Source organism: Scyliorhinus torazame, chromosome 19 (genome assembly GCF_047496885.1).
Source record: "Scyliorhinus torazame isolate Kashiwa2021f chromosome 19, sScyTor2.1, whole genome shotgun sequence".
In the NCBI taxonomy this organism is placed as follows: domain Eukaryota; kingdom Metazoa; phylum Chordata; class Chondrichthyes; order Carcharhiniformes; family Scyliorhinidae; genus Scyliorhinus; species Scyliorhinus torazame.
In genome coordinates this window covers 3544878-3559441 of record NC_092725.1, presented here as the reverse complement: position 1 = coordinate 3559441, position 14564 = coordinate 3544878, and the positions used below count along the sequence as shown (strand labels likewise).

At 55.6% G+C, this 14564-nt stretch overlaps 1 protein-coding gene across 1 annotated transcript in view; it reads left to right on the top strand.

Moving 5' to 3' along the window:
* The first annotated feature begins 687 nt into the window (after positions 1-687).
* Positions 688-14564, top strand: part of LOC140395981 (TBC1 domain family member 10B-like) — an 89712-nt gene continuing 75835 nt past the window's right edge. The window contains exon 1 of the mRNA XM_072484012.1: positions 688-3106. Coding sequence (XP_072340113.1) covers positions 2019-3106 — 1088 coding nt within the window. The 5' untranslated portion in view covers positions 688-2018. The remainder of the gene's footprint in view (positions 3107-14564) is intronic.

Below are 14564 nucleotides of genomic sequence, written 5' to 3'. Positions count from 1 at the left end.
AGGATCCCACGGTCTGGTGAGGGGGTGGGGGCGGTATGGTGTGTGGCACCCTCTTCCTTACCCTCCCTCCAGGGGGTGGGGTGGTTTGGTGAGGATGCCTTTACCCCCCCTCCTCCCTCCCCAATCAGGACCCTGAGGGTTGGCAATGGGGTGGAATAAGAGGGCCAGGTTTCCCCCTGGTGTTGGTGTGGTTGTGGCGCACTGCGCATGTCCGAGGGTGCCGGGGCGTGGACCCGCTGGGGAACGTCGTTACGTCATGACGTCGCCCTGCCACCTTGGCTCCGCCCTGACGGGGGGGGGGGCTGGCGGCGGCGGCGGCGTGGAGGGGCAGCGCGCTGGCGTCATGACGCCGCCCACGGTGGGCGCCCCACCCACGCTTCCTCTCTCTCTCTCTGTCACCGCCGCTCGGGCGCGGCGACGTCCCCCTGTCCCCGCCAATGGCGCGGCGACGTCATGACTTTGCGACGTCCGCTGTCCCCCCGAACGGCGAGGCGACGTCATGACGTCGCGCCGCCTGGCCTCTCAGGAAGGTCGGGTCGGATCGGAGACGTGTTTTGCCCGCCGTGTGCGCGCACGCACGCACGCACGCTGACCCCCCTCTCTCGGCTGCAGGCGGCTCTGTGTGCGCGCGCGCTCTGGCCAGCGGGGGCGCGCACGCAGGCGCGGCGGGGCGGGGCGGGGCGGGGCTGATCGCGAGCTGGGCCAGCGGCGCGAGCGGGCGAGGAGCCGGAGCGGCCGTTAGACGGAGGCTGGGCGGCGGCGGCGGGACGGCCAGAGGGGGGGGCTCCGACTGACCCCCTCCCCGGACAACAGACCGGCCAGACTGACCACCTGACAGGCCAGAGAGGCTCCGAGTGACCACCCCCCTGGCCCCAGACTGACCACCCCCCCCCCCCCGCCTCGAGTGACCACCCCCTCTGGCCTCAGAGTGACCACCCCCCTGGCCTCAGAGTGACCACCCCCCTGGCCTCAGAGTGACCCCCCCTCTGGCCTCAGAGTGACCACCCCTCTGGCCTCAGAGTGACCACCCCCCTGGCCTCAGAGTGACCCCCCCTCTGGCCTCAGAGTGACCACCCCCCTGGCCTCAGAGTGACCCCCCCTCTGGCCTCAGAGTGACCACCCCCCTGGCCTCAGAGTGACCACACCCTCTGGCCTCAGAGTGACCACCCCCTGGCCTCAGAGTGACCACCCCCTCTGGCCTCAGAGTGACCACCCCTCTGGCCTCAGAGTGACCACCCCTCTGGCCTCAGAGTGACCACCCCCCTGGCCTCAGAGTGACCACCCCCCTGGCCTCAGAGTGACCACCCCCCTGGCCTCAGAGTGACCACCCCCTGGCCTCAGAGTGACCACCCCTCTGGCCTCAGTGATCATCCCCCTGGCCAAAGAGGCTCAGACTGACCAGCCCCCTGGCCTCCAGGTCAGTGACCATCCCCTGGCCTCAGAGTGACCATTCTCCTGGTCACATGCTCAGGATGACCACCCTCCTGGTGACAGGCTCAGAGTGAACATTTGCCCGATCAACGAGGTACAGAACGATCATCTGCCTGACCAGAATAATCCTGTGTTCAGCCATAGGGAGCACAGTGACCAACATTCACACCAGGTTGGCCCTGGCACCAGCCAGAGAGAAAGGAGTGACCATCACTCCCTCCTCGAGTGACCCTGGGTCCAACTAGAGGGAGAGAAAGTGACCCTGCATCACGGCTCGAGTGACCCTCCTCCCCCCTCTGACCAGAGGGAGGGTGGGAGAGAACCGTTGCCCAGCCAGGTGTGACTGGAAAGAGTGACCAAGGAGGGACGGAGGGAGAGAGAGGTCATCTCTGGAGAGAGGCCTTGTCTGGACAGAGGCACCCTATGTCCGGCCAGAGGAAGGAAGGGAGAGAGCGAGTGACCATCTCTGGCTGGGGGGAGAGAGAGAGACTCTCTACGGCCAAGGAGATCCTGTGCTCAGCCAGAGAGTGACCCTCTCCAGCTAGAGTGACTCTCTCTCTCTCCCTCCTGCCCACACTCCCATCACCATGGCCCAGATACCACCGCATCCCAGCCTGGGAGACCAGATACCAGCTGACCGGTATCCTGGACTACCCACTGACCAGTCCGCAGGGGCCCCTGCTGACCAGCCTCAGGATGTGACTGCTGCTCGATCTGTGGGGAAGCCTGCTGAACAGCTACTGATCACGACGCCTGCTGACCAGTCTCAACCTTTGCCTGCTGCTGAGCCCCCGGCCGTGATGCCAGCTGACCGGAATCGACCATTGCCTGCTGCTGAGCCCCCGGCCGTGATGCCAGCTGACCGGAATCGACCATTGCCTGCTGCTGAGCCCCCGGCCGTGATGCCAGCTGACCAGCCTCGACCGGTGCCCACTGCCGAGTCTCCGGCCGTGATGCCAGCTGACCGGCCTCGACCAGTGCCCGCTGCTGAGCCCCTGACCACGATGCCTGCTGACCAGCCTCGACCAGTGCCCGCTGCTGAGCCCCCAGCCGCAATGCCAGCTGACCAGTCTCAGCCGGTGCTCGCTGGTGAGCCCCCAGCCGCGATGCCAGCTGACCAATCTAGGCTGGTGCTCGCTGGCGAGCCTCCGGCCATGATGCCAGCTGACCGGTCTCGGCCGGTGCTCGCTGCTAAGTCCCTGGCCGCGATGCCAGCTGACCGGTCTTTGCCGGTGCTCGCTGCTAAGCCCCCGGCTGCGATGCCAGCTGACCAGCCAGTGGGGCATGTACACCCGGCATCCGGTGCCGGTCCTCCGCCCCTGACCACTAACCCGTCTCCGGCCACGCCTTCCGCCTACGCCCGGCCTCCGGCCTCACCCACTGGGCTGGCCGACCGGCCCCGGCACCCGTCCGCCGAACACCCGCGGCCGGCCGCCCTACCAGCCTCCCCGCACGGCTCCTGTGGCCCGCCGCCTGCTGATGCGGTGTCGGTGGCCGACACGGTCTCGCTCTACGGCCATGTGGACTCGGTCTCCATGTACGGCACCGCCGAATCACTGCTGCAAGACGACGGCAGCTCGCTGGGGTCGGACTCCGAGCTCAACGGCAGCACCACCTCGTCACAACGCACGGACAAGTACGGCTTCCTGGGGGGGACGCAGTTCTGCGGCAGACAGTGAGTATGAGCCCGGATCGTGGTGCTGGAACGGGGTGCATTGTGTGTGGGGGAGAGGGGGGTGCGGTGTGTAGTGAGAGGAGTGGGGGAAGAATGTACCAGTTATGAGCAGGAGTAGGCCATTTGGCCCCCTGAGTCCCTGCTCTCCACCCAACCCCCCCGCCCCGGCTGGAAACATCCTCTCAGCATCTGCTCTGTCGAGCCCCCCCTCCCCTCTCCTCAAAATATAATACCTTTCAATGAGAACAGCTCTCATTCTTCCAAACTCCACCCTGCTGAAACCTCCCCTCTTGAGAGAAACCTCTTTCCGATCCCAGTCCGCCCACCCATTCATCTCAGGATTCAGCCCGGGGAACCTTCTCTGAACTGCCTCCAACGTGAGTCTCTCCCTCCGTGAGTACGGAGACTAAAACCGTACGCAGTACTCCAGCTGCGGAAAAGCCCCACAGAGTTGTGGTAAGACATTTCGACTTTTATACTCCATCCTCTTCCCTCGCGATAAAAGACAATATTCCACTTGCCTCTCTCATCACTTGCTGCATCTGCACACTAATGTTTTCCGATTGATGCACCAGGATGTCCAGATCCCTCTGTACCACAGCAACACCCAGATCCCTCTGTACCACAGCAACACCCAGATCCCTCTGTACCGCAGCAACACCCAGATCCCTCTGTACCGCAGCAACACCCAGATCCCTCTGTACCGCAGCGACACCCAGATCCCTCTGTACCGCAGCAACACCCAGATCCCTCTGTACCGCAGCAACACCCAGATCCCTCTGTACCGCAGCGACACCCAGATCCCTCTGTACCACAGCAACACCCAGATCCCTCTGTACCACAGCAATACCCAGATCCCTCTGTACCGCAGCAACACCCAGATCCCTCTGTACCACAGTAACACCCAGATCCCTCTGTACCGCAGCAACACCCAGATCCCTCTGTACCGCAGCAACACCCAGATCCCTCTGTACCGCAGCAACACCCAGATCCCTCTGGACCACAGCAACACCCAGATCCCTCTGTACCACAGCAACACCCAGGTCCCTCTGTACCACAGCAACACCCGGGTCCCTCTGTACCACAGCAACACCCAGATCCCTCTGTACCACAGCAACACCCAGATCCCTCTGTACCGCAGCAACGCTCAGACCCCTCTGTACCGCAGCAACACCCAGATCCCTCTGTACCGCAGTAACACCCAGATCCCTCTGTACCACAGCAACACCCAGATCCTTCTGTACCACAGCAACACCCAGATCCCTCTGTACCGCAGCAACACCCTGATCCCTCTGTACCACAGCAACACCCACATCCCTCTGTACCGCAGCGACACCCAGATCCCTCTGTCCCACGGCAACACCCAGATCCCTCTGTACCGCAGCAACGCCCAGATCCCTCTGTACCGCAGCAACACCCAAATCCCTCTGTACCGCAGCAACACCCAGATCCCTCTGTACCGCAGCAACACCCAGATCCCTCTGTACCGCAGCAACACCCAGATCCCTCTGTACCGCAGCAACACCCAGATCCCTCTGTACCACAGCAACACCCAAATCCCTCTGTACCTCAGCAACACCCAGATCCCTCTGTACCGCAGCAACACCCAGATCCCTCTGTACCGCAGCAACACCCAAATCCCTCTGTACCTCAGCAACGCCCAGACCCCTCTGTACCGCAGCAACACCCAGACCCCTCTGTACCACAGCAGCACCCAGACCCCTCTGTACCACAGCAACACCCAGATCCTTCTGTACCGCAGCAACACCCTGATCCCTCTGTACCACAGCAACACCCAGATTCTTCTGTACCACAGCAACACCCAGATCCCTCTGTACCGCAGCGACACCCAGATCCCTCTGTACCACAGCAACACCCAGATCCTTCTGTACCACAGCAACACCCAGATCCCTCTGTACCGCAGCGACACCCAGATCCCTCTGTACCACAGCAACACCCAGATCCCTCTGTACCGCAGCAACACCCAGATCCCTCTGTACCGCAGCAACACCCTGATCCCTCTGTACCGCAGCAACACCCAGATCCCTCTGTACAGCTGCAACACCCAGATCCCTCTGTACCGCAGCAACACCCAGATCCCTCTGTACAGCTGCAACACCCAGATCCCTCTGTACCACAGCGACACCCAGATCCCTCTGTACCACAGCAACACCCTGATCCCTCTGTACCACAGCAACACCCAGATCCTTCTGTACCACAGCAACACCCAGATCCCTCTGTACCGCAGCGACACCCAGATCCCTCTGTACCACAGCAACATCCAGATCCCTCTGTACCGCAGCAACACCCAGATCCCTCTGTACCGCAGCAACACCCAGATCCCTCTGTACCGCAGCAACACCCAGATCCCTCTGTACCGCAGCAACATCCTGATCCCTCTGTACAGCTGCAACACCCAGATCCCTCTGTACCGCAGCAACACCCTGATCCCTCTGTACCGCAGCAACACCCAGATCCCTCTGTACAGCTGCAACACCCAGATCCCTCTGTACCGCAGCAACACCCAGATCCCTCTGTACAGCTGCAACACCCAGATCCCTCTGTACCACAGCGACACCCAGATCCCTCTGTACCACAGCAACACCCTGATCCCTCTGTACCACAGCAACACCCAGATCCCTCTGTACCGCAGCGACACCCAGATCCCTCTGTACCACAGCAACACCCAGATCCCTCTGTACCGCAGCAACACCCAGATCCTTCTGTACCGCAGCGTCACCCAGATCCTTCTGTACCACAGCGACACCCAGATCCCTCTGTACCGCAGCGACACCCAGATCCCTCTGTACCGCAGCGACACACAGATCCCTCTGTACCGCAGCAACATCCAGATCCCTCTGTACCACAGCAACACCCAGCTCCCCCTGAACCACAGCAACACCCAAATCCCTCTGTACCGCAGCAACACCCAGATCCCTCTGTACCGCAGCAACACCCAGATCCCTCTGTACCGCAGCAACACCCAGATCCCTCTGTACCGCAGCAACACCCAGATCCCTCTGTACCGCAGCGACACCCAGATCCCTCTGTACCGCAGCAACACCCAGATCCCTCTGTACCACAGCAACACCCAGATCCCTCTGTACCGCAGCAACATCCTGATCCCTCTGTCCAGCTGCAGCACCCAGATCCCTCTGTACCGCAGCAACACCCTGATCCCTCTGTACCGCAGCAACACCCAGATCCCTTTGTACAGCTGCAACACCCAGATCCCTCTGTACCGCAGCAACACCCAGATCCCTCTGTACAGCTGCAACACCCAGATCCCTATGTAGCACAGCAACACCCTAATCCCTCTATCGTAGGGTTCTGCAAGCTCTCTCCGTTTACGTGCTACTTCTTTGTTCTTTCTACCAAAGTGGACAAGTACCTGCTGGGTCTGCATGCTGACTGTGCGAGCATTGTCGTAAGGCATTTATTTGTGATTGCCTTACTTTGGGAGCCCCCTAATTCTGGTCTCACCAACACCACTCTCACGAGGGGAAACAACTCCAGAATGTTCAAGCACATTATAGAGGATGTGATAGCTGAGCCTTTAGATATACACAATAGAATCAAGCAGAGTCAACATGACTTCATGATGGGGCAATCCTGCCCGGCCAATATATTAGAATTGCTTTGAGGTGGTAATGAAAATCAGGATAGATCAAGGGGAACTAGTAGATGTAATATACTTGGATTTCCAAAAAACGTTCGATATGGTACCACACAAAAGGTCATAAGATACGAGTCTATGGTATCGGGGGTAGTATATTAGCATGGATAGAGGATTGGCTAACTGATAGAAAACAGAGATTTGAAATAAGAGGGGCATTTGTGGGGTGGCAACTTATAACTAGTGGAGTGCCACAGGGATCAGTGCTGAGGCCACAATTATCCACTATATATTAATGAGGGAAGTCAATGTGCTTTGGCCAAGTTTGCAGATGACACAAAAATAGGTGGGAAGGTAAGTGCCAAGGGTGACACAGTCTACAGACGGACATACACAGGGTTAGGTGAGTGGGCAAAACGTAGATGGAATATAATTGAAGAAAATGTGAGGTGACCACTTTGGTAGGAAGGATAAAGGAGGTGATAGTATTTAAATGGAGAGAGATTGTAGAAAGCGGGAGCGCGGAGGGATTTGGGGATCCTCGAGCATGAAATGTTAGCGTGCAACTTCCGCAGGTCGTCGGGAAGGACAATTGGCCTTTATTTCCAAGGGAATGAAGCAGAGAAATAGGGAAGTCGTGCTCAAACTGTACCAGACATTAGTTAGACCACACCTGGAATAGTGTCAACAGTTTCGGTCCCCTTGCTGAAGGAAATTGGAGGCAGTCAGAGAAGGTTCACTCAGTTGATTCTGGGGAGGGAGGGATTTTCTCATGAGGGGAGGTTGAGTAGGTTGGACCAATAGTGGGGATAAAGGGGTCTTTTTCAGGATGGCAGCCGGTGTGCCTTTTTAAAAATAATCTTTATTGTCACAAGTAGGCTTGCATTAACATTGCAGTGACGTTACTGTGAAAATCCCCTGGTCGCCACATTCCGGCACCTGTTTGGGTACACAGGGAGAATTCAGAATGTCCAAACTACTTAGGGGGTCGGTGTTGGGACCACAACTTTTCACAATGTGCATTAATGATCTGGAAGAAGGAACTTAAGGCACTGTTGCTAAGTCTGCAGATGATACAAAGATCTGTAGAGGGGCAGGTAATACAAGACCAGGGATGGACTTCTGAGGCTGTCTAAGGCTCTGGTCAGACCCCGTTATGGAGTATTGTGAGCAGTTTGGGCCCTGTATCTAAGGAAGGATGTGCTGGCCTTGGAAAGAGCCCAGAGGAGGTTCACAAGAAAGATCCCTGGAATGAAGAGCTTGTCGTATGAGGAACGTTTGTGGACTCTGGGTCTGTACTCGTTGGAGTTTAGAAGGATGAGAGGGGATCTTATTGAAACTTACAGGATACTGTGTGGCCTGGGTAGAGTGGACGTGGAGAGGCTGTTTCCACTTGTAGGAAAAACTAGAACCCGAAGGCACAGCCTCCGAGTGAAGGGACAATCCTTTAAAACAGAGGCGAGGAGGAATTTCTTCAGCCGGAGGCTGGTGAATCTGTGGAACTCTTTGCCGCAGAAGGCTGTGGAGGCCAAATCACTGAGTGTCTTTGAGACAGAGATAGATAGGTTCTTGATTAATAAGGGGATCAGGAGTTATGGGGAGAAGGCAGGAGAATGGGGATGAGAAACATATCAGCCATGATTGAATGGCGGGACAGACTCGATGGGCCGAGTGGCCTAATTCTGCTCCTATGTCTTATGGGCCTGTACATTGGAGGGAGTCCAGAGAAGATTCACTCGGTTGACCTCAGGTAGGGAGGGAGTTCCTCATGAGGGGAGGTTTGAGTGGGCCGGGGCCTGTACATTGGAGGGAGTCCAGAGAAGGTTCACTCGGTGACCCCGGGTAGGGAGGGAGTTTCTCATGAGGGGAGGTTTGAGTAGGCCGGGGCCTGTACATTGGAGGGAGTCCAGAGAAGGTTCACTCGGTCGATCCCGGGTAGGGAGGGAGTTCCTCATGAGGGGAGGTTTGAGTAGGCCGGAGCCTGTACATTGGAGGGAGTCCAGAGAAGGTTCACTCAGTGACCCCGGGTAGGGAGGGAGTTCCTCATGAGGGGAGGTTTGAGTGGGCCGGGGCCTGTACATTGGAGGGAGTCCAGAGAAGATTCACTCGGTTGACCTCAGGTAGGGAGGGAGTTCCTCATGAGGGGAGGTTTGAGTGGGCCGGGGCCTGTACATTGGAGGGAGTCCAGAGAAGGTTCACTCGGTGACCCCGGGTAGGGAGGGAGTTTCTCATGAGGGGAGGTTTGAGTAGGCCGGGGCCTGTACATTGGAGGGAGTCCAGAGAAGGTTCACTCGGTCGATCCCGGGTAGGGAGGGAGTTCCTCATGAGGGGAGGTTTGAGTAGGCCGGAGCCTGTACATTGGAGGGAGTCCAGAGAAGGTTCACTCGGTGACCCCGGGTAGGGAGGGAGTTCCTCATGAGGGGAGGTTTGAGTGGGCCGGGGCCTGTACATTGGGAGTTTAGCAGAATGAGAGGTGACCTTATTGAGACCTATCGGATTCTCAGGGGGGCTTTGACAGGGTCGATGCTGAGAGGATGTTTCCTCCTGTGGGAGACTCGAGGACCAGAGGGCAGAGTCTCAGAGTCAGGGGGCCGCCCATTTCACACAGGGATGAGGAGGAATTTCTTCCCTCAGAGAGCAGTGAATCTGTGGAATTCGTCACCGCAGAGAGCTGTAGAGGCTGGGGTGTTAAGTATGTTCAAGGCTGAGAGAGAGAGAGAGACAGATTTATAATCAGTGCGGGGATCGAGGGTGATGGGGGCAAGGCGGGAACTGGGGAGGATGATCAAACATTTAAGGCAAATAAGGTGGATACTGAGGGATGTTTCCCCCCTTGTGGGGTGAGGGGGATCTCGAACCTGGGGGGGGGGGGGGGGCGGTGAGGAGCTGAGTTTCAGGATAAAGGCATCTCCCATTCGAGAAGAGATGAGGGATTTGTTCTCTCGAGGGGCGGGGTCAGTCTGTCGAATTTCCCCCCCCCCCATAAAGGGGGGAGTCGAGGGTGATGGGGAAAGCGAGAGGGAGAGAGAATGAGACAGGAGAGTGGAGTTTGAGGCTGCAATCAGATCAGACAGGATCTCCTGAAATGGGGGTAGCAGGGTTGGAGGGGCCGAACCCGCTGCTTGGATTTGTTGTGTGTGTGTTATCGTGTCTTTGTGCTCTTGGATGTGAGCTAGACAGCAGGATTGTACGCATTGTGGTTACAACAGGACAAAACAGACTGCGTGGTTTCCGCATCCTCCAGTTTTGGTCTGGCTCACGCCTTGCTTGCAGCAGCAGGAGGATGCGCAGGGGCTGGATGTGTGGTTGAACGTTCGAGTGCCTGTGTATTTAGTGCTAATGTTGAGTATCACTCAGGGTGTGGGCCGCTTATTTCCTTCACTGCATCTCTCTCACTCGGGGCTATGAGTCAGGCAGGGAAGGGGAGAGGTGCTTCAGGAATGTGTCGGGGCCTGGTTGCCTGGCAGTGAAGTTTGCAGCCCCAGACAGGCATCGGTGTGCTTCAAGACTGCCTGATTTAAACCGGTTGTGCAATTCTCTGTGCAACTCGAAAACAATAATTATCGGAGCTGTTGACTGCGATAGGGGCGGCATTTCGAGATGGGTTAGATTCCAGTCTGTAACTCACTCCCGGGTATCTGTTATTCTATATATCAACCACCCGGAACCCCTCGATTAGATTCCAGTCTGTAACTCACTCCCGGGTATCTGTTATTCCATATATAAACCACCCTGAACCCCTCGATTAGATTCCAGTCTGTAACTCACTCCCGGGTATCTGTTAATCTATATATAACCCACCCCGAACCCCTCGATTAGATTCCAGTCTGTAACTCACTCCCGGGTATCTGTTATTCTATATATGAACCACCCGAACCCCTCGATTAGATTCCAGTCTGTAACTCACTCCCGGGTATCTGTTATTCCATATATAAACCACCCTGAACCCCTCGATTAGATTCCAGTCTGTAACACACTCCAGGGTATCTGTTATTCTATATATAAATCACCCAAACCCCTCGATTAGATTCCAGGCTGTAACTCACTCCCGGGTATCTGTTATTCTATATATAAACCACCCTGAACCCCTCGATTAGATTCCAGTCTGTAACACACTCCAGGGTATCTGTTATTCTATATATAAATCACCCAAACCCCTCGATTAGATTCCAGGCTGTAACTCACTCCCGGGTATCTGTTATTCTATATATAAACCACCCTGAACCCCTCGATTAGATTCCAGTCTGTAACTCCCTCCCGGGTATCTGTTATTCTATATATAACCCACCCCGAACCCCTCGATTAGATTCCAGTCTGTAACTCACTCCCGGGTATCTGTTCTATGTATAAACCACCCCGAACCTCTCGATTAGATTCCAGTCTGTAACTCACTCCCGGGTATCTGTTATTCTATATATAAACCATCCCGAACCCCTCGATTAGATTCCAGTCTGTAATTCCCTCCCGGGTATCTGTTATTCTACATATAAACCACCCTGAACCCCTCGATTAGATTCCAGTCTGGAACTCACTCCCTGGTATCTGTTATTCTATATATAAACCATCCCGAACCCCTCGATTAGATTCCAGTCTGTAACTCACTCCCGGGTATCCGTTATTCTATATATAAACCACCCGAATCCCTCGATTAGATTCCAGTCTGTAACTCACTCCCGGGTATCTGTTATTCTATATATAAACCATCCCGAACCCCTCGATTAGATTCCAGAAATTCCCTCCCGGGTATCTGTTATTCTACATATAAACCACCCTGAACCCCTCGATTAGATTCCAGTCTGTAACTCACTCCCTGGTATCTGTTATTCTATATATAAACCATCCCGAACCCCTCGATTAGATTCCAGTCTGTAACTCACTCCCGGGTATCTGTTATTCTATATATAAACCATCCCGAACCCCTCGATTAGATTCCAGTCTGTAACTCACTCCCGGGTATCTGTTATTCTATATATAAACCACCCCAAACCCATCGATTAGATTCCAGTCTGTCTCTCACTCCCGGGTATCTGTTAATCTATATATAAACCACCCCAAACCCATCGATTAGATTCCAGTCTGTCTCTCACTCCCGGGTATCTGTCATTCTATATATAAACCACCCCGAACCCATCGATTAGATTCCAGTCTGTAACTCACTCCCGAGTATCTGTTATCCTATATCTAAATCACCTCAAACCCCTTGACAGGATTCCAGTCAATAACTCACTCCCGGGTATCTGTTATTCTATATATAAAACACCCCAAACCCATCGATTAGATTCCAGTCTGTAACTCACCCCCGGTTATCTGTAATTCTATATATAAAGTACTCCAAACCCCTCGATTAGATACCAGTCTGTCGCCTCCACTCGCTTCCACACCGACCCCTCCTCCACTATCCACTTCCTAACCATCGATATGTTAGCCGCCCAGTAATAATTAATAAAGTTCGGAGGGCCAACCCCTCCCCTCCCTGCGCCCCAACTCAAGTCGGGCCTTCTTCACCCGCGGGGCTTTCCCGGCCCAAATAAAACCCGAGATCGCCACATTCATCTTCCTACAAAAGGAATGAAAATTGGAAGACACTGATACACGAACAGCAGTCTTGGGAGGACTATCATTTTCACAGTCTGTACCCTCCCCGCCAATGACAGCGGGAGCACATTCCACCTGCGGAAGTCCCCTTTCATTTCCTCAATCAGCCTGCCCAAATTTAACTTGTGAAGCTGACCCCACTTGAATCCCCAGGTCCCTAAAACTCCCTCCCGCCACTTTGAACGGCATCTCCCTCAGTCTCCCCTCCTGCCCCCTTGCCTGGATCGCAGACACCTCACTCTTGGCCCTATTCAGTTTGTAACCTGAGAATCAGCCAAATTCCTCCAGTATCCCCATAATTCCGACAATTCCTCCCCCAACGGGTCTGTTATGTAAAGGAGCAGATCGTCCACATAGAGGAGACCCTATGTTCCACCCCCCCCCCACTATCCTCCGCCAAATGTTCGATGCTCTCAGCGCCTTTGCCAAATGCTCTATGGCCAGGGCAAACAGTAGTGGGGAGAGTGGACACCCCTGTCTCGTTCCCCCGACACCTTAGTGTTGGGTGGGGTTACTGGGTTATGGGGATAGGGTGGAGGTGTTGACCTTGGGTAGGGTGCTCTCTGCAAGAGCCGGTGCAGACTCGATGGGCCGAATGGCCTCCTTCTGCACTGTAAATTCTATGATAATCGATGACACAGGCTAAAATATTCCGATCAAACCCGGTTTGTCCTTACATATGCCACCGGTGCCGGATATAGCAACCGGACCTAATCCACAAATCCCTGCCCAAACCCAAACTTTCCCACGACCTCCCACATAAATTTCCACTCCACCCGATCAAAGACCTTTTCTGCATCCGTGGCCACCTCGAACTCGCGACCCTCCGCAGGCATCATTATTACGTTAAGGAGCCGCCTAATGTTGGATGTCAGGTGTCTTCCCTAACAAATCCTGACCGGTCCTCCCCTATTACCCCCGGAACGCAATCCTTTATGCGTGTGGCCAAGGTATTTGCCAGCCCCTGCTACAGAGACAGAGGCAGCAGAGGGGGTTGGCGTTGCCAAACATGCTTCATTATTATTGGGCGGCGAATTTGGACAAGGTGCGGCGGTGGTGGGAAGGAGAAGACGTCGCGTGGGTTAGGACGGAGGTGGAATCTTGTAAGGGGTCTAGTTTGATGACTATGATGACGGCAGCATTGCCAATGGCTGTGAGTAGGTATTCAGGGAGCCCAGTGGTGCAGTCCACGGTGAAGATATGGAATCAGTTGAGGAGGCATTTTAGGGTGGAAGGGATGTCGGTGCTAACGCCGCTGTGCGAGAATCATGGGTTTGAGCCGGGGGGGTGGATAGTGTGTACAGGAGGTGGAGGAAAGTGGGGCTGGTCAAGGTGAGGGATTTGTATTTGGAGGAAGGGTTCGCCAGTCTGGAGGAGCTAAGGGAGAGGGTAGAGCTGCCGAGGGGGAGTGAGTTCAGGTATCTACAGGTAGGGACTTTGTGTGTAAGGTCTGGAAGGGGTTCCCTAGATTACCTGGATACACCCTGCTGGGGCGACCACTGCTTCCGAATGGGGAAGAGGAGGGAAGAATTGGGGATATATATAAGTGGCTGGGGGAGCGGGGAGGCGAGCGGGTGGTGAAGATCAAGGAGAAATGGGAAGCGGAGTTGGGACTGGAGATCAATGGGGAGTATATAGTGAGGCACTGCGAAGGGTAAACGGGACCTCCTCTTGTGCAAGGATGAGCCTGATACAGTTTAAGGTGATGCACAGGGTGCATATGACTCGGGCGAGAATGAGTGGGTTCTTTCAGGGGGTAGCAGATGAGTGTGAGAGGTGTGGGCGGGTCCCAGCGAATCATGCGCACATGTCTTGGGGTTGTGAAAAATTGGGAAGATTCTGGGCGGGAGTGTTCGTGGTCTTAGCCAGGATAGTGGAGGAGGGAGTGGACCCGGACCCTTTGGTGGTGATATTTGGGGTTTCAGAGAAGATGGAGTTCATGGAGAAGAGAAAGGCCGATGTCTTGGCCTTCGCCCCTCTGATTGCACGGCGACGAATTTTGCTGGAGTGGCGGTCGGCATCGCCACCGGGGGTAGCGGCTTGGTTGGGTGACCTGTACGAGTTCCAGCGGTTAGAGAAGATAAAGTATGAGTTAAGGGGCTCAGCAGGGGAGTTTGAGAAAAGGTGGGGGATGTTTGTGACCGTGTTTGAGGAGCTGTTCGTCGCAGGGTGGTGTGGTGTGGGGGGGTGGGGGGCGGTGATGGGGAGGGGGGGGGGGGTGAAAAAGGAGAAAAATTTGTACAAACT